Here is a 22,979-nt window from a genome sequence, read left to right as displayed (position 1 = left end):
AACAGTAATAATGAATGTCTTTCTGATTGAAACAATAAAATTGTAGTTGGAGTATTGAGATCTTTTAGATATTTTAGTAACAGACACGGAAAACTAAGGCTGGAGTTTAATGAAGTAGAGGTATTATGCTTTAGTACATAGTGTTTATTTGTTGAATGATTGAAGGTGGCAAAAAAAAGAGAGACAGAGAACTGAGCCAACTGTGTAGATAAAGCACTCCAAGGGTGCTTTCAAGTATTTGTGAGCAGTAAACTAAACTATTACGCATAGGACAGGAAACCTTGAAAAGAAAAATTAAGGCAAGCACTTGTGAATACTTCTTTGAGAAGAGAAGGAAATAGTACCTGTGATTATTTGTTGTCATATAACACCATGAGAACTTTTTTTTTTTTTTTTTGCGGTACGCGGGCGTCTCACCGCTGTGGCCTCTCCCGTTGCGGAGCACAAGCTCTGGACGCGCAGGCCCAGCGGCCATGGCTCACGGGCCCAGCCACTCCGCGGCATGTGGGATCTTCCCAGACTGGGGCACGAACTCGTGTCCCCTGCATCGGCAGGCGGACTCTCAACCACTGCGCCACCAGGGAAGCCCCATGAGAACATTTTTAAGGTCATACATGTATGCGTTTGTATACATATATACATATGCACACACATTTATTTATTATTTTTTTTTTAAAAATCTAAAAAAAAAATCTCAAGTATGAACTAAGTTTTTTTATAAAGTAAACCTTAAGACTTAGGCGTTTTAATCTGCGGCAGTCATCCCATAATGCTATAGTAGATATACGTTTTTTCTTTTTATTAGAGAGGATTTAAGTAACTTCATATTGGTTTGGGGCATAAAATCGTTCCAGTCTTCTGTAAAACTTGCTTGTAAAATTCCATGTGGATATTGTGACTAGGAGTTGGTCTTAAAACTAATGCTTTAATATGGACTTAGGCCTCTTCCATCTAGTTGTTCATCTGTACATTTCAATTAACATAAAAATGCCTGGCCTTTTGATTATCAAAGTATGCATAGTTGATTATAAGTAAAGGAGAATGGAGGGAAGTCTCGTACCTAATTTTGATTTGCAAATGATGACACATGTTATTAAAATTTTAAATCACTTTTTGTTTTTGTTGTATTGATTTCTTAAGGAGTATTTAGCATCTCTTCTCCTTAGGAGTTATATAGTTACCAATAATTAGTTTCTTAGTTTTATTTTTGCTGTATTTTATGTAAAACCTTTTAAAATTAATATTAGGATTTATAGAGTGCAAACCATGATGATGAACACTATATTTAATAATTAAGCAGATCTAAATATATTTTAATAAACTAGCTTACCTGATACTCTTACATATATAATAAATGTCTCTTCCTTCTCCTTAAAGAATTCCACCAAACTTTATATATTTACACATTTATGTGATATGTGGCACATGGAAGAAGAAAACATAACTTTAAGAGTATACATTTTACTTACTGTTATCTGAAAGTATAATTGGTTGCCAGTGAACATCGTTTTCAAATCTTTAAATGTTCACTTTTCAAGCTTAGTGGAGGCTGTGTTGTATAATTAAAAACTCTATTATGTTAGTTGATCTTTACCTATTAATACAAATATAATTTCTGCAATGACCTCAGATTACTTAAGCAACATTAAAAATGGTTTGGGAAGATGAACAACTTAGAGGTATGTCAAGTCTTGTTCAGTATATTTAATTTTTTCTTGTTACACATGGTATGGTGGAAAATTATAATGAAATAGATTTTGAAAAATCCTTTTAAGACTGTATTGGAAAATGGAAGTCTGTGAGGTTCTAAAGTCTTTTTTCTTCCAATTTTATTGAGATATAATTGACATACAGTACCATATAAAGTGTACAGCACAATGATTTCACTTACGCACATCATGGAATGATTATCACAGTAAATTTAGTGATCATCCATCACCTCATATAGATACAAAATTTAAAAAATAGAAAAAAATGCTTTTCCTTGTGATGAGAACTCTTAAGATGTACTCTCTTAACAACTTTCATATATAACATACAGCAGTGTTAATTATTTTTATTGTGTTGTACATTACATCCCTAGTACTTACTTATATTATAACTGGAACTTTATACCTTTTGACAGCCTTCCTCCAGTTACCCTGCACACCCACCTCCTGCCTCTGATAACCATATATCTGATATCTTTTTGTATGAGTTTGTTTTTGAAATATAATTGACCTGCAACACTGTGTTCCTGTTATACAAAATATTGATCCTGTATTTCTATATATTTCAAAATGATCACCGTGATAAGTCTAGTTCTGATATGTCATCACCATACAAAGATATTACATAGTTATTGACTATATTTCCCACACTGTACATTTCATACCCGTGTCTAGACTCTTTTTTTTTCCCCCCTATTTTAAGGTTTTATCTCTAACCTAACCATTCAGAGACAGTACTTCCCTAATGATGAAGATCAGGTTGGGGCAGCCAAAGCTCTGTTGCGTCTCCAGGATACCTACAATTTGGATACAGATACCATCTCAAAGGGTGATCTTCCAGGTAAGAGTTATTGTAGTCTATAAAAATCCTATCACTTGGCTTCTCCGTTCAGTCCATTAGGACAATGTTAATATAAAAAGACTTCCGTATTTTAAGATTTTTAACTTCACTTTGTTTCACAGCCTTTGAGGACAAAACAACCCTTTGTCTAGGACTGAATAGTTGTGGATAAGCTGCTAGCTTGTTACTGTGAAAGCTTATAATTATAGGGACTAACTTAAGTAGGCAATTTTAGCATGTAAGAAAAAGAAACAACCAGTTTTCCAAATGTCTGTCTTTAGAATACCCAGTAGTTGTGTGTTAAGTTATAAGGTAATTGATAATCAAAGTTTATATATTCAATAATTTAAAACCAAGACATGTTGAGTATGTACTGATTTTTAGTGTTCTACAGTGTGAAGCATCCTGCTTTTTGACCTATTTTCGGCAAAACCCTCTTTTTTTAAGTTACAGCTGATTTCATGGTAATTTGCTTAAATTTATTGTGAAAAAAACATTAAAAAAATTTACCATCTTAACCAATTTTAAATGTGCAGTTTATGGTATTAAGTACATTTGCATTATTATGCAACCATCATTACCATCCATCTGCATAGCTCTTTTCATCTTGTGAAACTGAAGCGCTATACTTGTTAAACAATAACTCCCCAGTTCCCACTTACTCAGCCCCTGGCAACCATCATTCTACTTTCTGTCTCTATGACTTTGACTTAAGTACCTCATATAAGTAGAATCATACAGCGTTTGTGTTTTTGTGACTGGCTTATTTCACTTAGTATAATGTCCTCAAGGGCTGTAGTATACGTCAGAACTTCCTTCATTTTTAAGGCTGAATAATAATCCATTGTGTATATACCATATTTTGCTTATCCATTCATCTGTTGATGGACACTTGGGTTCCTTCCACACATCAGCTATTGTGAATAATGCTGCTGTGAACATGGGTGTGCAAATAGCTCTTCAAGACAATGTCTTTTATTCTTTGAGTATATACCCAGAAGTGGAATTGCTGTGTCATATGATAATTCTGTTTTTAATTTTTGAGGAGCCACCATACTCTTTTGCATAGTAGATATACCATTTTACATTCCCACCAACAGTGCATAAGGGTTCCAGTTTCTCCACATCCTTGCCAACACTTGTTATTTTCTTTTTTTTTTTCTGTTAGTAGCCACTCTAGTGGGTGGTATCTCATTGCAGTTTTGCATTTCCCCAATTATCAGTGATGTTGAGCATCTTTTCATGTACTTATTAGCAGCCGCCTGTACATCTTCTTTGAAGAAATATCTATTCGAGTCCTTTGTCTTTTTTTTTCTTTTTTTTTTGTGGTACGCGGGCCTCTCACTGCTGTGGCCTCTGCCGTTGCGGAGCACAGGCTCCAGACGCGCAGGCTCAGTGGCCATGGCTTACGGGCCCAGCCGCTCCGCAGCATGTGGGATCTTCCCGGACCGGGGCACGAACCCGTGTCCCCTGCATTGGCAGGTGGACTCCCAACCACTGCGCCACCAGGGAAGCCCTGTCTATTTTTTAATTGGGTTATTCATTCTTTATTGTTGAGTTTTAGAGGTTCTTTACATATTCTGGATATTAATTCCTTATGAGATGTATGATTTGCAAATATTTTCTCCTGTTCTGTGGGTTGCCTTTTTACTCCATTGATATTGTGCTTTGTATCCAAATTTTAAAATTTTTACGAAGTCCAATTTGTTTATTTTTTCTTTTTTTGCCTGTGCCTTTAGGGTCATATACAAGAAATCATTGCCCAATCCAATGTTATAAAGCTTTTGTCCTGTTTTCTTCTAAGAGTTTTATTGTTTTAGGTCTTATATTTAGGTCCTTGATTTATTTTGAGTTAATTTTTACATGTGGTATTAGGTAAGGGTTCAACTTCATTCTTTTGCATGTGGATATTCGGTTCTCCCAGCACCATTTGTTGAAAAGACCATCCTTTCCCCATTGAATGATCTTGCCATGCTTGTCAAAAATCATTTGACCATATATACAAAGGTTTACTTCTGCCTCTGTATTCCATTAGTCTGTAAGTCTGTCTTTATGCTGATAACACACTATTTGATTATTGTAGCTTTGTAGTAAGTTTTGAAATTAGGAGGTGTGAATCTTCTGGTTTTGTTCTTCTTTTTTAAGATTGTTTTGGTTATTCTGGGTCCCTTGAGATTCCGTATGAATTTTAGGATGGGTTTTTCTGTCTCTGTTTTTAGTATTTTGATAGAGATTGTGTTGAATCTGTAGATTACTTTGGGTAGCATTAACATTTTAACAATCCATGAATCATGGTCTTCCAATCCATGAACATGGGATGTGTTTTCCATTTATTTATGTTGTCTTTCAGCAGTTTTTTTGTAGTTTTTCACTGTATGTCTTTCATCTCCTCGGTTAAGTTAATTCCTAAGTATGTTATGCTTAGACTTGTTTTAGTAATTTTCTTTTAGATTGTTCATTATTGGTACATAGAAATGCAACTGATTTTTCTGTGTTGTCTTTGCATCCTGCTACTTGGCTGAATTCATTTATTCTAACAAGTCTTTTGTGGAATCCTCAGGATTTTCTAACCTAAGATAATGTTATCTGCTGGGTATTCCCTGGTGGTCCAGTGCTTAGGACTCCATGCTTTCACTGCTGAGGGTGCAGGTTCAATCCCTGGTTAGGGAACTCAGATCCCACAAGCCACGCAGTGTGGCAGAAAAACGATAACGTTATCTGTGAACAGAGATCATTTTACTTCTTCCTTTCCAGTTTGGGCACCTTTGAGCTTGTTCTTGCCTAGTTGCCCTGGCTAGAACTTCAAGTACTAAGTTGAATAGAAGTGGCGAAAGTGGGCATCCTTGTTCTTGTTCTTGATCTCAAAGGAAAAGCTTTCAGTCTTTGACCATTGAGTGGGTTTTTCAAATATATCTTTTATTATGTTAAGGTAGTTTCCTTCTATTCCTAGTTTGTTGAGTGTTTTTTATCATGAAAGAATACTGAATTTTGTCAATTATTTTTTCTGCATGAATTGAGATGATGGTATTTTTTTCCTTTATTCCGTTAATGTGGTGCATTACATTGATCGATATTCATATGTTGAAACATCCTTGCATTCCAGGAATAAGTTCTACTTGGTCATGGTGTATAATCATTTTAATATTATATGCTGCTGAATTCTGTTTGCTAGTATTTTGTTGAGGATTTTTACATCAGTGTTCATAAGTGATATTGGTCTGTAGTTTTCTTGTAGTGTCTTTTTCTGGCTTTGGTATAAAGGATAATGCCGGCCTCATAGAATGAGATAGGAAGTATTCTTTCCTCTCTTTTTGAAAAGTTTGAGAAGGATTGGTATTAGTTCTTCTTTAAATGTTTGGTAGAATTCTCTAGTGAAGCCATTAGGTCCAGGGCTTTTCTTTTGTCAGGAGACTTTCGATTACTGATTGTCTCCTTACTAGCTATAGGTCTATTCAGATTTTCTATTTTTTTCTAAGTCTTGGTAGGTTTTGTGTTTTTAGGAATCTGTCCATTTCATCTAGGTTATTCAATTTGTTGGTGTACAGTTTTTCATAGAACTCTCTTATAATCCTTTGTATTTCTGTAGAATCAATAGTAGTATCCCCACTTTTATTTCTGATTTTAGTAATTTGAATCTTTTTTTTCTTAGTCCATGTAGCTAAAGGATTGTCAATTTTGTTGACAAAATTATTTTCAAAGAACCATCTTTTGTTTTCATTAATTTTCTCTATTGTTTTTCTTTTACTTCTGCTTTAATATTTCCTTTCTTCTGCTAGCTTTCGGTTAAGTTTGTCCTTGTTTTTCTAGCTTTTAGGTTGTTGATTTGAGATCTTTATTGTTTTTTAATGTAAGCGTTATAACTATAAATTTCTCCCTTAGCTCTGCTTTCATTGTGTCCCATAAGTTTTGGTATTTTGTGTTTTCATTTTCATTTGTCTTTAAGTATTTTCTAATTTTCCCTGTGATTTCTTCTTTGATCCATTAGTTGTTAAAGAGTGTGTTGTTTAATTTCTGCAAAATTTGGAGTTTTCCAGTTTTACTTGTGTTACTAATATCTAACTTCACATGATAATTTACTTTTGCCATCTCTCACTTTTTCTGTGAGTGTGTGGCTTACCCCATTACTACCTTCTTGTCATTATCAACTGGAGAAATAAAATATATTACCTCTATCATCATACTGAAATTGATTTTCTCCTTAAGAAAATATAGTGGGATGAGTTACTTGTTAAGATGTTTTTCTTGCTCATCTTCCTAAATTTGCAGTGAAGTATCAAGTGGAAAAACTAACCATGGTATAATATTAAATAAAATTTCCTTTAAGCTGCAATGTAATTTCATCAAGTTGGACTTCCAAAAAAGTACAAATTTGCAAATTTTATTTTCTGTTTCTACTAATATGGTACATTATAACACTTCTGAAGATCACAGCTTTGTTTTGTTTGGTTTTTTAAATTAATTAATTAATTAATTTGGTTGCACCAGGTCTTAGTTGCGGTAAGCAGCTCCTTAGTTGTGGTATGTGGGCTCCTTAGTTGCAGCTCGCAGGCTCCTTAGTTGTGGCTTGCAGGCTCCTTAGTTGTGGCTCGCCAGCTCCTTAGTTGTGGCATGCAAACTCTTAGTTGAAGCATGCATGTGGGATCTAGTTCCCTGACCAGGGATTGAACCTGGGCTCCCGGCATTGGGAGCGTGGAGTCTTATCCACTGCACCACGAGGGAAGTCCTGCCTTATGTTTTTTAGTTCACCTCTGGTTTAAAACATCAATTTGTTTAATAGATATTAACTATTTAATGTTTATTTAATATCTACTTAACATAATAACCATTATGTTAAGTACTAGGGATGCGATAATGAATAACACTGCTTTTGCCCTTAGGGTACTTATATTATGATATGGTATGATGAATGCCTAGATGCAGATAACTTAGGATACTGTGGGAGCACATAGGAGAAAACTTAATTTTGGACTTGAGAAGAGAGAGGCATAAAGTAAGACTTCCTGGAATACAGGATATTTTTTAAAATTGAGATGTAATGGACAAGGAATTAGCTAGGAAATTGGGGGAGGGGGGGAAATAGTGGGCATGAGAAAAATATTCCAAACAGAACATATATATAGGCCAGAGAGGAGAGAGCATTTTATATCAGATATCTAACAAGTAGTTTGTTCAAGGGGTGAGTGCATGAACAGTGGGAGGGAGTTGGTTTTGTGAGAGTAGTGAGAGATGAGGCTAGATAGGTAAGCAGAAGCCATCTCCTGATGAACTTTGTAAGTCATGTGGAGGAGTTTGAAGTGTTCTGAGTGCAATGAGAAGCTATTGAAAAGTTTTAAACAGGGAGGTTATATGATTTTCATTTTAGAAATATCATTCTGGCTGCAGAATGGATTCAGATCTGGGGGTAGGGACAAATAAATCAGGGAGGAGGCTGTTGTAAAAATTAAGTAAGAGGTGATAGTGGTAGCTTAGGTTATTTCCAGTTTTTTGCAGGACCAAGGTTTCAACAGACATCTTTATGTCTTCTTGTGTCTATTACACACATAAAAGAGTTTCTCTTGGATATAAGCTTCTCAAACTTTACTAGATATGGCCAGATTGTACTCCAGAGCAGATGTACCAATTAATACTGTCACCAGCAATGTATGAGAGTTCCCATTTCTTCATACCCTTGCCAACACTTGGCTTTGTCAGATTTAAAATTATAGCAGTTGAGGTGTGAAGCGATAGGGATGAGGGTAGGGGGAAGGATGATTTGTTTTTTTTAATTGCCCTCCCCCCAAAATCAGAGAAATGCTTATTTCAGTGGATTTATATTGATGCCATGTAACTCCTTGATTAATTTTGTCTGTTTCTTTCTCCTTTTTGGGCCTACCTTTTGAAATGCTTTCTTGATATTTTAATATAAAATCTGATAAGTTAAATGGATTTTAGCATTAATGATGCCTTTACAGTTCATATAGACTGTTCCTTTAGTTTCAGGTTGTTCCTAACCCTGATTTGTTGAGTAGATTTTTAGCTTCCGGAGATATTACACTTTTGGTGGGGGGGCAGTGAAGTAGAAAAGAATAGCTTTATTGCTTTGCCAGGCAAAGGGGGGTACCACAGCTGGCTAATGCCCTCAAAACTGTGTGTCCCCTACACTTTTCTTTTTGGATAGAAAATGTCTTATATGTAAAATTTGATTTACTTCAGGTGGAAGTTGAATGTTCTTCTTGGTCATTTGCATCACTATCTTGGTTAGCTGATAAGGTTAACTACACCAAGCAGTAGATTCTCTGCACATCTCTGGAGCGCACTCAGCTATGAGTGTACCATAGTGCCTCTGATGCAAGATGTCAACTTCCCAAGTGTATGCATTTTAAACATATTTGTCCCTTACAAATCAAGTTTTTGTCCACTAAATGTTCCTATAAATAACAGTGTAAGAATTTTTAAATTAAATCTCCCAGTTTATGGATGAGACACAAAAAATGTATTTCTAAGTAAATTTTCCTATACTATTTTATTTCCTATTCTTATTTTCCTATATTATAGTTTATATTGTGATAATAAATTAAAAGGACTCTTTTTGGTGTTAGTTTTAACTGTAAATTTGGGTTACTACATTCGGTTTGACGGGCTAACATCAGTCATCCGTGCCACTTCCTTTGAACCAAAGGAATTTGCAGCTTATTCTTTTTTCTCATCAAATTCTATTTGTGCTTTGCATGAAAGTTTTTTATAGTCTTTTTCTGCCAACATCACTTTCCTTATCTCATTTTCTTTGTCTTCTTGTCCATTTACTTTTTCTTCTCATGTTCTCTATTTTGGAAGCAGCCTTCCCTTTCAAATGCTACATCACTTCATTTTCATTTTCTTCTTTAATACAATACCTAGGCATTTTGCCTTTGATAATTGTGAATAGATCAATAGGTAAGCTAACCAGAGATACTTTAACTACCAAGGCAGAATAGCTAAAGATACTCTACTATCCCCATTGTGCTTTCAAATAATGTTGCCAGGATATCAGGTCATGTAAAAAATATTTCTGGTGCTCTCTACGGGTATTAATGGCATACTCTCCTCTTGTGTCTTTTGTATGTCCCTGAGAAAAAACATTCTTAATTACTGCTTTGTAAGCTCATCTTAGAACTGTATTCCAGTTCTCATAACTGAAAAATAATAGGAGAGTCAAAATTCAGTATGTTTCTTTTGTTTCTGAAATTGTGTCATGTTAAACTATTAATAAGTTAGTTTCTTGGTATCCTTTTCTAGATTAGATTGTGGAGTAGAGAGTTAGTAACTGTCAAAATATGGATCTTCATCTTCATTTTAGTAGTACACTGATAATCAGTTACTATCTATAAGTGACTAACAGGAGGCAAAAAAAAAAAAAAAATAGTGAATGGAGGTAGTTCTATGATTTGAATATTTAATTGTATTGGTCCATGTGATCCTCCAGTGCATACATCTCCATGCTAGGACTGTGCTTGGTACTAGAATGTAACAGGTCATATCCTCAGACCAGGGCATGCTATGCCCTAGACAGTGAATGTCTGATCACTAGCAAAATGTGCCCATGATTTTATTTCCTCTTTTTTTTTTTTTTTTGCGGTATGCGGGCCTCTCACTGTTGTGGCCTCTCCCGTTGTGGAGCAGAGGCTCCGGATGCGCAGGCTCAGCGGCCATGGCTCATGGGCCCAGCCGCTCCGCGGCATGTGGGATCTTCCCGGACCGGGGCACAAACCTGTGTCCCCTGCATCGGCAGGCAGACTCTCAACCACTGCGCCACCAGGGAAGCCCTTTATTTCCTCTTAATTTATTTCTCATGAACTCCTTTTCTGCTAGCGCTTAAAAAAAAAAAATGTTGACACCATTGGATAGGTTATAGCTAAGTCTGGTTTTAGCCAATTTACTGCCTTGTTGAAGTATAGTCAATCAAAAGTTATTAAGGAAAACACCATTGTATTCCTTTTTCTACCAGTTTCCTTTGTGATGTTATCAGACATATCAGACATACGTTTCTTTTGGTTAAATACCTAGAAGTGAATTCTCTGGGTTGCATGGTAGGTATATATTTAATTTTGAAGAAACCACCAAATTGTTGTACCATTTTATACTCTGGTCATCAGTGTATGAGAGTTTCAGTTCCTTCACATACTTGCAAACACTTGTGACTAAGTCCTCCAACTATGTTCTTTGTTAAAATTGCTTTGGCTATTCTAAATTCTTTGGATTTCCATATAAATCTTAGGATCAGCTTGTCAGTTTCTACAAAAATGCCTGTAGGAAATTTTTTTAGGGTTGTTTTGAATCTTGGGGAGAATTTGGGCAGCACTGTCATTTTAAAAAGATAATTTTCTAATCCATGAACATGCTATCTCTTTGTTTATTTAGGTCAGAAAACTTGGTATAGGAGATAAGATATTTTGACATTAACATTAAACCATTGTGAGTCTCACATTTATTGTTTGAACGTTGGTATCAAAAGTTGGAAAAAATTTTCTTTTTCTTTCTCCCCTCCTCCTTTTCCTCCTCCTCCTTCTTCTACATCTTTCTCACTGAAAGCAAATTTATCACAGGCTCAGTTTTTAATTCCTATCCTATCTTTGTCCTCTTGTGTTGTTCAAAAACTTTTTATTGTTTTGGTTTCTGTTATATTTAGAAATGTGTTGACAAATGAAACATGATAACACATTGTCCAATAGAGGAACATGAAACTGTAACTAGCATAGTGGGCAGTATCCATTTTGAGGTCTGACATAATACCTTTTTCATTGGATTGCCATGAGAATCAAATGAGCTAAAAGCCTGTGAGAACTAAAACTGCAAAATGCTGTTATTAATGTTTTATTTAAAAGAGGTGCCCAAATAAACTTTTTAAAAATTGAGACATAATTGACATATAACATTGTATTAGTTTTGGGTGTACAACAGGACGCGGATATGTACGTATTGTGAGATGATCACCACAAGATGTTTAGTTAACATCCACCATCACAAGTAGTTACAAAAAATTTTTTTCTTGTGATGAGGACTTTTAAGATCTACTCTTCCAGCAACTTTTAAATATAGAATACAGTATTATTAACCATAGTCACCATGCTATACATTACATTCCCAGGACTTATTTATCATATAACTGGGAGTTTGTACCTTTTGACCACCTTCACCATTTCTCTCATATTAGTTTTAGTCATGCAGAACTTTTTATATTCTTTCAAAGTCCAAACTATACTAATAAGGTCCACTGACAGAAGTCTCACTTTCATTTCTGTACTCCTCAACCTGTTCCTTTCTTCTTCCTATATGTAGCTACCACTTTATTAGCTTTCATTTCCACTGTTTCTTTTTGAAAATATAAGCAAATGTGTATATATTCCTGTTTCCTTTCAACATCAGCACAGAAGGCAGCATGGTATAAATACTTCCTGTACTTTGGCATTTTAATTTATTGATATGTTCTAGATAGTACTTCATATCCTATATAGAAATCCTCCTCATTTCTTTTTACAGCTGCATGTTACTCTGTTTTGTGGAGTTACCATAGTTTATTTAACTGGGCGCCTATTGATGGACATCTGGTTTGTTTGCAGTCTTTTGCTTTCATAAAAATAATACTTCCATTAACCTTGTGCATATATTATTTTGTTTTTTTGCTAAGTGATCTTTGGGATATTTTTTCTAGAAGTGATGCCATTGAATCAAAGAGGAAATACATAGGAAATTTTGCTAACATTGTCCCAGTTTCCCCCCATAATGGTTCTGTCATTTTGTATTTCTAGCAGCAATATATGAGAGTGCCTATTTCCCCACAGCATCACAAAAAATTTCAAACTTTGAGATTTTTGCCAATCTGATGGCTCACTTTTCTTTAAATGTATACCAATTTCTTTGGTTATCTTTTTTTTTTTTTTTTTGGTACCTCAGACTTCTCTTTTGGAATTGTTTTCTTCCTCCTTGAAACAAATCCTTAAGAAGCCCTTGCATGTACTTTGTTTGGCTTATTATTCTCTATGCTTCCTGAATCTGAAGTTTCATGTATTCTAATGCTAGAATATTGTCCACCAATATTTCTTTAAATAGTGCCTTTTCCACATTCTGTTGTCTTCTTCTGACACATGCTGTTGTCTTCTGTCTTCTTATTTTTTCTTCCTTGTCTTTTAACTAGAACTTCATATGTATTCCTCCTCTCTGCTGCATCCTGGGTAGTTTATCCCATGGTAATTTATTCAGTTCTCACTTCTTGGTTTATTATTCTCTTTTTTTTTTGTTGTGTCTAACTTGCTGTTTAACCTGACCAATATGTCTTTATTTCATTGATAATACTTTTAATTTCTGGAAGTTCTATTTCTTCCCCCCACTCAAATCTGCCTGGTCTTTTTTAGGGTATCTTACATGTTCATATTTTCTAATTTTAAAAAAATTCTTTAAACATTTTAATCATAGTTGTTTTGTATTCTTAATGTGATAACACCAACATCTGAAGACTGTCTAATACTGGTTTTTAATAGTTTCTGCTAATTTTGCTCATAGTGGCTTGTTTGATCATGTGCTTTGTGATTTTGGATTGTATGCATTTCTTCAGATTGTGTGTTGGAATATTGCAAAACCTGAGGTGAGGGTGCATTTTGCAGAGTATAAATGTTGCTTCTGCCAGTTGTCCTATTACATTACCAACCTACGACTACTTTAAGTTAAATTCTTGGCTTTAGTTTTCCAGACCATGGAGATAGCATATGTTTGAAATGAAAACCTCCCTGAAAGTGTGCCTGTGGAGTTCTAAGGGATTGTTTTTCCCCTACCTGCAGTGAAGACTGAGAAAAACAAGTTCTTTTGTTGTTTCTCTTTGCCAGCTGACAGAGTTTTTTTTCTAGTTCATTCTCCCATTCAAGATGTAGTTCTTCAAGGGTCTGCTTTGTCACTTTGCATGGGCCTGAGGCTTTATCTCCTGTCCCTTTCTTGGTGGTTAAAAATCAAGCTTCTAGTATTCTGATCTAGTGACTGCCTCCAGAGGAGATGCAGCTTCATCCTCTGCTTACCTCTCTAGGTTTCAAGTTCCTTTTTGGTTTTGGCCCTAAGAAATTTGCTTAATTCCTGTGAACTTGCCCATAGTACAAATGGATAATTGTTACATTTAATTCAGCATTTCTAGGTAGAGTTGACCCTTGAACAATGCTGGGGTTAGGGGTGCTGACCCCCCTGAGCAGTTGAAAATCTGCATGTCTATTTTGACTCTCCCAAAACTTAACTACCAATAGACTACTGCTGACTGGAAGGCTTACTGATAATTTAAACAGTTGATTAACACATATTTTGTATGTTACATGTATTACATACTGTATTTTTACAATAAAGTAAGCTAGAGAAAAGAAAATGTTATTAATAAAATCATAAGGAAGAAAAAATACATTTACAGTACATATATGTATTTATTGAAAAAAATCCACATATAAGTGGACTCATGCAGTTCAAACCCTTGTTGTTCAGGGGTCAACTGTGTTTTATATCAGAAACAATTCCCTCCCCACCACCCCAGAATATGTGGTCCAGATGTAATTTTCTCTCTGTTGCTTACTTAACATGGTATACACAAAAAACATAAAATACTCAGGCTCTTAAAGTCCCCACTTAACTCACCTGATTTACTGTTTATAAAAATGCAGTGTTATATGGTTGCTATCATTCAGAGTATATTTTTTACATTTATTTCTTTCTATAGTTCTTTCTCTATTTTTCCTTATTCTTATGAAAGTAATGGCAATTGTACAATATTTGAAACAAATAGTCAATAATAAAAAGACAAGTAACCAAATTTTTAAATGGGCAAAAGGATTTGAATAGACATTTTTCCAAAGATGATATACAGATGGCCAATAAACATGTGAAAAGATGCTCAACATCATTTAGGGAAATAAAATTTAAAAACCGCGATGAAATACTACATCATACCCACAATGGCTATAATAAAGGTGGACAATAACAAGTACTGGTGAGGATGTAGAGAAATCAGAACCCTCATACATTGCTGGTAGGATTGTAAAAAGGTGCAGCCACTTTAGAAAACAGTTTGGCGGTTTCTGAAAATGTTAAGCATAGAGTTGCCATAAGACCCAGCAATTCCACTGCTACATACACTCAAGAGTAATGAAAAAATGTGTCCACAGAAAAACTTGTACATGAATGTTCACAGTAGCATTATTAATAAAAGCCAAAAAAGTGGAAACAACTCAAATGTCCATCACCTGATAAGCAAAATGTAGTCTATCCCAGTGGACTAGTATTTGGCAATAAAAAGAACCTTGAAAACATTATGCTGAGTGAAGGAGTCCAGTCACAGAAGACCATATGTTGTGTGATTCCATTTATGTGAGATAGCCAGAATAGGCAAACGTACAGATACAGAAAGTAGATTAGTGGTGTGTAGGGATGGGGCAGGAAAGGGGAGATGATGGGTAGTGACTGCTTAAGGTTACAGAGTTTCTTTTTGGGGTGATGAAAATGATCTAAAATTAGATTATGGTGATGGTTGTACAACTCTGTGAATATACTAAAAACTATTGGATTCTTTAACTGGGTGAACTTTATGGTATGTAAATTACATACCATTAGTGCTTTTGAAAAGGGTTACTGTAGGGGAAGGGAGGAGGGGAAAGAATCAATTGACAGGTTTGTCTCTTCCTGTCCATTTATCCGTTGCCCAGATTGTTGGTTAAGAGTTAGATATATCTCATATGGTGATTCCCGCTGTTTTGGAAAATTGCATGCTTCAACTTAATTGATGCTTCATTTTGGTATGATGGCTGATAATTGAAGTCTCGGGTTCTATAGGTCCTACGTTACCTATTAACTGTGTGATCCTTGCCATGTTTCACTACCTTGTAGATTGTTCCTTTGTTTATAAACTTAGGATAATTCCTGCTTTTCCTACCTCAGAAGGTTGTTGTGAGGTTCAAATGAGAGGGAGATAGTACTTTGAAAGCTGTGTAGTCCTAAATAAGTATATAATAGTATTAAGATTCCTAAAGTTCTCTGTATTTTGTTTCCATAGGAGTAAAACACAAATCATTTCTAACAGTTGAGGACTGTTTTGAGTTAGGCAAAGTGGCCTACACAGAAGCAGATTATTACCATACAGAACTGTGGATGGAACAAGCACTAAGGCAGCTGGATGAAGGCGAGGTTTCTACAATTGATAAAGTCTCTGTTCTAGATTATTTGAGCTATGCAGTGTACCAGCAGGGAGACCTGGATAAAGCACTTTTGCTCACAAAGAAGCTTCTTGAACTAGGTATGTTAATTTGGCCTAATTCAAGGTTAAAGATGTATTGGTGGATATATAGATATACTAATTATAATTATGTGTGACTGTATATATTTGTCATATAGCTTTGGTACTTTTTATTTGTCGTAAGTCAGGAGCTCATCTGTCAGACATACTTTATCTTTCTGTTTATCCTCTAAATAAATGGCAACTGGTCTTTCTCACCTAATAGTACTATAACAGTAGCTGTGTTTCTCTGCTCTTGTACTCTTCAGGTATTTCAGAATTGGACCTAACCTAGCTAACTCAGTCAAAAATATTTGTTTACCCTGTTGCCATATTAAATATTGACTGGTGTTCTTTGAAGGAAGTTTTTGGTTTATTGCATTTCATATTCAGAAATAGTGATTTGAAATGTCAACCTAAATAAAAAGGTAAAATGAGGCAAACTCAAAATTGTCAAAAACATGAGTTTAGTTAGTAATAGCAGAGGAATTGCATTCAGGACCTGCAAAATGTAGGAAGCTACAGGTGAGTCCATTGAGGGATTGGGGTAGGCTGTGTTTATGGGCAGGGAATGTAAAGAGGGGAAAGTTCAGTTAGAGTCTGTTCAAATCAAAAACAAATGGGGACTAGCGTTGAACATTCCCTAAGCAGACAAAACCAGTCCAGTCATACAAACAAAGCTCAATTCAGCTTACTTTTTTTTTTTTTGATGGTACGCGGGCCTCTCACCGCTGTGGCCTCTCCCGTCGCGGAGCACAGGCTCCGGACACGCAGGCTCAGCGGCCATGGCTCACGGGCCCAGCCGCTCCGCGGCATATGGGATCCTCCCAGACTGGGGCACGAACCCGTGTCCCCTGCATTGGCAGGCGGACTCTCAACCACTGCGCCACCAGGGAAGCCCTCAGCTTACTTTTAACACCAGCTCAACTTGGGTGATTTCTTGTTCATGCCCCTGGAAACCATAAGCAACATCTCCTAAGATTGATATGAGGCAACCCTTGACCAATTCCCTGTAATTTAAGAAAATTCCAATATTATCAGTTTTCTGAAAATCAGACATTTATGGGAAATCAGTCTCTCAGTCCTTAAGTTTTGTGGTCCTGAGGGCACATGCATGAGATTTTCCATTTTATATCCTCTGGTTGAAATTCTTTCATAGAAATAAATAGACTGGAAATATATTTGATTGTCATATTCAAATGTTAGGAAAATATGATATCTTATGAAGATTTTACCACTAGTGTTTTGAACAGAGATATAGTATTTCTGTAAGTATGAGCCAGGGGCCACATGCATCAGAATTACTTGGATACTTGTTAGAAATGAAAATTCCTTGATCTCCATACCATACCTACTAACTCAGAATCTGTGGTGGAGTTGTATGCTAAAAAAATTCATGTGGTCTTCGGTGTATAACGAAGCTTGAAAACTTAAAAAAAATTCTTTTTATGAATAGGTAAATATGTGTATATTAGGAGAGTTGAACAGTTCAAAAACATTGGTCATCTGAAAATAAGCTTTTTTTTTGCGGTACGCGGGCCTCTCACTGCTGTGGCCTCTCCCGTTGCGGAGCACAGGACCCGGACGCGCAGGCCCAGCGGCCATGGCTCACGGGCCCAGCCGCTCCGCGGCATGTGGGATCTTCCCGGACCGGGGCATGCACCCGTGTCCCCTGCATCGGCAGGCGGACTCTCAACCACTGCGCCACCAGGGAAGCCCTGAAAATAAGCTTTTGATAATTAGGTTACTTCTTAGTTGAGTGAATTAATAAATTGAGATATTAATTCAATTACCCTTTTTTCCCCAGCATTTTTAGTGATATTTTTCCTCCTGACTTAAAAAATACTTCATTCATTGTAGAAAAAAATACAGAAGAGTCATCACTCAGAGCCAATCACTCAGAGATACCCACCAATTTTTTTTGTTTCCTCGTAGTATACCCCCTCCCCCCTTTTCCCTTTCTTTTACAAAAGTAGACTCATATTGTGTATATCACAACATATATTACGAGCAGTTTCTCAAAGACAAGAAGTATTTTACAAATCTAAGGCTAGATTTTTTAAACACTTCAATTAATGTCACAAGTGAAGTTTCTGTGTTCTGTTCTGTCTTTTTCATTTGTGTGTGTCTGGTGGTTTGGATTTTTTTTCTCCTGGATGGGTGGAGTAGTCCTCCTTTCCCCTACTAAAAGATAGCTAACAATTATGACTAGCAATTCCAAGGCAGTTAGTGGATTCTGGCTTATTTGAAAATTATATTTTTAGTTTCTCTTTTCCATCTCACTTAGAATTTTGGGACAGAAGTCCACTCAGCCCTCAGAAGTAGACTGTGTTCTGTGTTTATAATGTGTCTGCGGTAAAGGTTGCTTTTGAACTGTATACCTTGTCTTCCTCATGGTCATTACATTTCAATCTCAGAAAAATCTTTTCCATTGCTTCAAATAAGTGTAATAAGTAATACTTTAAAATTCATTTGACATCAAAGCTGATTAGTAACTTCTCACATGGAACATTCTCAAAGCACAAGCGGTAATTGCTACTTTGAAATAAATGGCTGATTCCATCTCCAGAACTCTTTTTGTATAGGGTGACTATATGTCTTGATGTGCTTTGGGCAGTACAGGTTTATACCTATTGTTTTGGTATAATAATTTTCATTAGTGCCTCCTTTCACTCTCAAAAGCATCCTGGTTTGGAAGGTAAATTTATATATTCCTCAATTTGTACATTGTTGTATTCTGATGCTTGAACAACTGTAAGCTTACTCATGGACATGCTTTCTTTCTTTTCTAATAGATCCTGAACATCAGAGAGCTAATGGTAACTTAAAATATTTTGAGTATATAATGGCTAAAGAAAAAGATGCCAATAAGTCTGCTTCAGATGACCAATCTGATCAGAAAACCACACCGAAGAAAAAAGGGGTTGCTGCGGATTACCTGCCAGAGAGACAGAAGTACGAAATGCTGTGCCGTGGGGAGGGTATCAAAATGGTAAAGTGGAAAAGCCAATTGTGTGTGTGTGGAAGTGGATGTGTGTGCGTGTTTGTATTGTACATAGTTCTAGAGAGATTCAGAATTCTTTTATTTTTAAAATTTGTGATAAAAATCAAATTATTGATAAAAGTATTACAGTATGCCACATCACTTTATTATACGTGTCACACTTAATATGCTCCAACCCTTAGTAAAATAGCTTTAAAACAAAACTTGTGAATCATATACCATTACAATGCGTTTTTGGTAATTATTACTCTTTTCATAGATTAAAACAGGCTTTTTAAGGTGAAGAATCAGATATATATTTTTTTTTTTGCGGTACGTGGGCCTCTCACCGTTGTGGCCTCTCCCGTTGCGGAGCACAGGCTCCGGACACGCAGGCTCAGCGGCCATGGCTCACGGGCCCAGCCGCTCCGCGGGATGTGGGATCTTCCCGGACCGGGACACGAACCCATGTCCCCTGCATCGGCAGGTGGACTCTCAACCACTGCGCCACCAGGGAAGCCCTTTGTGCATTTTTAATATTTCTTAAATAGACGAAAACATTTCACTAGGCAATCCTGTCAAGGTTGACTAGGAGCAGAACCAAAAGAGATCACTGTATAGATAAATCCACTGTTTCATAGGGTGGTTTAGAATGGTATATTATTTCTATTTAAGATTGCTGAAATCTCTTTTGCATTAAGATATAAGAAAAAACTTTATCACTTCCCTTAAATTATCAAATTCTTGGGCTTCCCTGGTGGCGCAGTGGCTGAGAGTCCGCCTGCCGATGCAGGGGACACGGGTTCGTGCCCCGGTCCGGGAAGATCCCACATCCCGCAGAGCGGCTAGGCCCGTGAGCCATGGCCGCTGAGCCTGCGTGTCCAGAGCCTGTGCTCCGCAGTGGGAGAGGCCACAACGGTGAGAGGCCCGCATACCACACACACACAAAAAAAATGCACAAAGACTTTAAACAGATTTTGGCTTTAACAGTTATTCTTTAAAATACTAAAACATGTCTAAAAATATCCCTTTGTTTATTGTATATCTATATTTATGTATTCATACTCAGATTACCAGTGCTTCAGGATACTTAATAGGTAATAGGCCAAAAATAATAAAGTTCAAGCGTGGGGAACATAGTTTTTGTTCAGCTTTAGGACTTTTCAGATCCTTTTTATGATAATGTGCATTATGGATAGGATATACTTTGTTTCTCAACATTAATTGATCATGGAATCCTCATTTAAGGAATATCATGTGGTACTAGTATTCAGTTGAATGCGGGCATACATAGAAGGAGTTAGTGAATTTTTGAAGTGAGTACTTTTAAGTGAAAACATTTGAATAGTGTTTAACTTTTTCTCTACTACTGATAAACTGAAGCTGGGTTTTACGTTTTTATGTTGATGACTTCCTGGTATTTGATGACTCACTGTTGACAGCCTAACCTGTAACAGCAAATAAGTAGATCATATTTATGTTGACATTTTTGATAAGTTTGTGGATTTCCAGAAGAACATGTTTACTTTCGCTTTGGGAGCTAATAAGTAAATACAAATTAGACTCATGAAACATTTTTTTAAAATTTCACATCTAAATATTTTAGTGTGTGTCTTTTAAAGATAAGGACTCTTAAAAAATAACCACAATACCATTATCATGGTATTTCCAGTATCACAGTATTCATAGTAGTTCCATAATATCATCAAATATCTAGTCAGTGTTCAGATTTCCAATAGTAAGCAGATATTTTTTATTGCCCTTAGAATCTCTTAAAGAAGAGAGCAAAATAGAACTACAGATATAAAAACAGAAGTCTGTTAATTTGCCAGTTTGTTGATGTAACACACACACGTCAACTCTGCCCCAGGTCAAAGGAGCATCCTTTTTCTCAGAATAGTTAAATTCATCTCATCATCATATAAAAAGCTTATTTGATATAAAACCTTGGATTTGATTCTAGGTAAATAAAGTACAAGAATAAACATGAATCATTATTTGTTTTTGTATAGTTAATAATTAAAACCAAAACTAATATTATTCCTACCTCATAATATGAAATACTTGTTTAATCAAGAGAAGAATCAGCAATGGAATAACTTATTTAGTTAATATAATACATAGATGATTGAAAGGAACCTTTATTTGTTTTGTTAACCACTCTGTCTTTAATACCTGCTAGTAAAAGCACCTGGCTTCTTTGTTTAATAACTTATTTTCTCTTTTTCAGAGCTACCCATTTTCTTCTTTACTTTAAAAAAAAAAATCCCTTAAATTTTTTTAAAATTGGGAGGTATTTGGGAAAACCTGGTTAGGTTTTGTTTTGTTTTCTTTTTCTTTTAGAAACTTTCTGAGTGCTTCCCAGTTACCTTGTGAAGTTTGGAGCAGTGCTGGCCATTCATTTCATATTTCTATAAATATTTTATTATTTCTTTCATATTTACAATGCCTGAACTTTATTTTGATGAGAGAAGGGGTTAAAGAGAAACCTCACCTTTTAAAAATTTAAGGCCTACCATCTCTTCCAGAAAATAATCATTAATAAAACTTTTACAATCCTGAAGGCCCCATTTGATGCAGAATATTTGCAGGGTACTGTTTCTTTTGTGTGTTCTTCCTCAGATACTCTGTGTATACACTAGCATGATTATTGTTTCTTATCTTCATAGGAACAAGCATTAAAAATATTATTACTCTAATATATTTATAATATTTTTAACTTTATGTTTAGACTCCTCGGAGACAGAAAAAACTCTTTTGCCGCTACCATGATGGAAACCGGAATCCTAAATTTATTCTGGCTCCAGCCAAACAGGAGGATGAGTGGGACAAGCCTCGTATTATTCGCTTCCATGATATTATTTCTGATGCAGAAATTGAAATTGTTAAAGATCTAGCAAAACCAAGGGTAAATAATTTTTTCCTTTTTTTCTCTCCTCAATTTACTCTACCGGTGTTTCAGTTTTTTCCTTTGCAAGATTATAAAAATGATAATTGACATGGCAATAAGCCCATAGATAGTTTTAGATATTGTTGTTGCAAACTAATGGCATTAACTAAGCTCTGTACCAGTTGTTCTCTGTTATCAGCACAAATAACATACCTTGCAACTGGGTTTTAAGCACTTATTTATGAAAATCATAGATGAGATTTTTATTCACACTTGAAAAATTTGTGTTTCAGCACCTTCCTGAAAAAGTTTTCTATGTACTTTGGAGCCCTTTAATCTCAGAGACTAATCAAAGACCAACTTTTTATATCTTCTATAGTTTTATCTGAAATAATACTTGAAGTACTTTTATTCCTGTTTAGGTACATTATTACTAGAAGGATATAGCTGGGTACAAACATCTTGCTAATCTGAAATAAGGACATCATAGTTTTCTGACTTCAACCCACGTCATTTACCTTAATAAGAAAAACAATTTATTGTAAACACAATCCTATAAACTTAGTGTTTAGCATAGAAATTCTTCTTTTGTGGGAGTGTGAGAAAGACTGCCCTTTATGCTCTTGCCTTTTTTCCCATCAGCTTGTTCTTAAAATCTGTTTGGTCTTATTGATAGTAAAATACAAACCGTCATCATTTTCATAAAGAGATTATTAAATAAACACTAGGAATATTTTTGCTCAATTATTACACAGGAGTTGGCAAATTTTTCTGTAAAGGTCCAGATAGTGAATATATTTTAGGTTTTGCAGGCTGTATAGCCTGTTATATAACTACTTACCCCTGCTGTTGCAGTGCAAAAGCAGCCATAGAAAATACATAAATGAACGTGGCTATATTCCAATGAAAGTTTATTTCTAAAAGCAGGTAGCTGGATGAATTTGGCCCATGGACCACAGTTTGCTGTTCCATGTTATATCATAAAAGTTGAGTTGTCTGGATATCTGTACTGTAGAATAAACTTGAAGTCAGAATTGTTGTTGTTGTTGTTGTTAAGTTTTACTACTTTTCCAAATGGGTACTTTTTGTATTTTACTAAAGATTACATTTTAAATGGAAAAGACGAGTTTAATATGTATGGATGTTGTCCAAGGGAGTTCTTATAAATCTCTTAAGCAGAATGCCACTTATAATCACATCATATTCTGTCATTCTCTCTTGGATTTTAGTTCACTATTTGTGGTCAGTAAACCAAAATTACCTTGGTAGAATATTTATTAGGAGTTCATTTCAGCTTGGAGATCAAG

The 22,979-nt window shown here is 35.5% G+C and overlaps 1 protein-coding gene across 2 annotated transcripts in view; it reads left to right on the top strand.

The window, feature by feature from the left end:
* The window catches only part of P4HA1 (prolyl 4-hydroxylase subunit alpha 1), a 92,442-nt gene that overhangs the window by 35,571 nt on the left and 33,892 nt on the right, over window positions 1–22,979 (top strand). For both annotated transcript variants that reach the window (XM_089897666.1, XM_089897665.1), the window contains exons 5-8: window positions 2,413–2,550; window positions 15,581–15,820; window positions 18,595–18,791; window positions 21,514–21,690. In XM_089897666.1, coding sequence (XP_089753792.1) covers window positions 2,413–2,550; window positions 15,581–15,820; window positions 18,595–18,791; window positions 21,514–21,690 — 752 coding nt within the window. The remainder of the gene's footprint in view (window positions 1–2,412; window positions 2,551–15,580; window positions 15,821–18,594; window positions 18,792–21,513; window positions 21,691–22,979) is intronic.

This window comes from Delphinapterus leucas, chromosome 16 (assembly GCF_059928025.1).
Source record: "Delphinapterus leucas isolate spDelLeu-1000000601 "Yukka" chromosome 16, BTC_Dleu_Yukka2, whole genome shotgun sequence".
Classification (NCBI taxonomy): Eukaryota; Metazoa; Chordata; class Mammalia; order Artiodactyla; family Monodontidae; genus Delphinapterus; species Delphinapterus leucas.
Note: the sequence above shows the minus strand (reverse complement) of the source record. Positions and strands in the feature narration are given on the sequence as shown.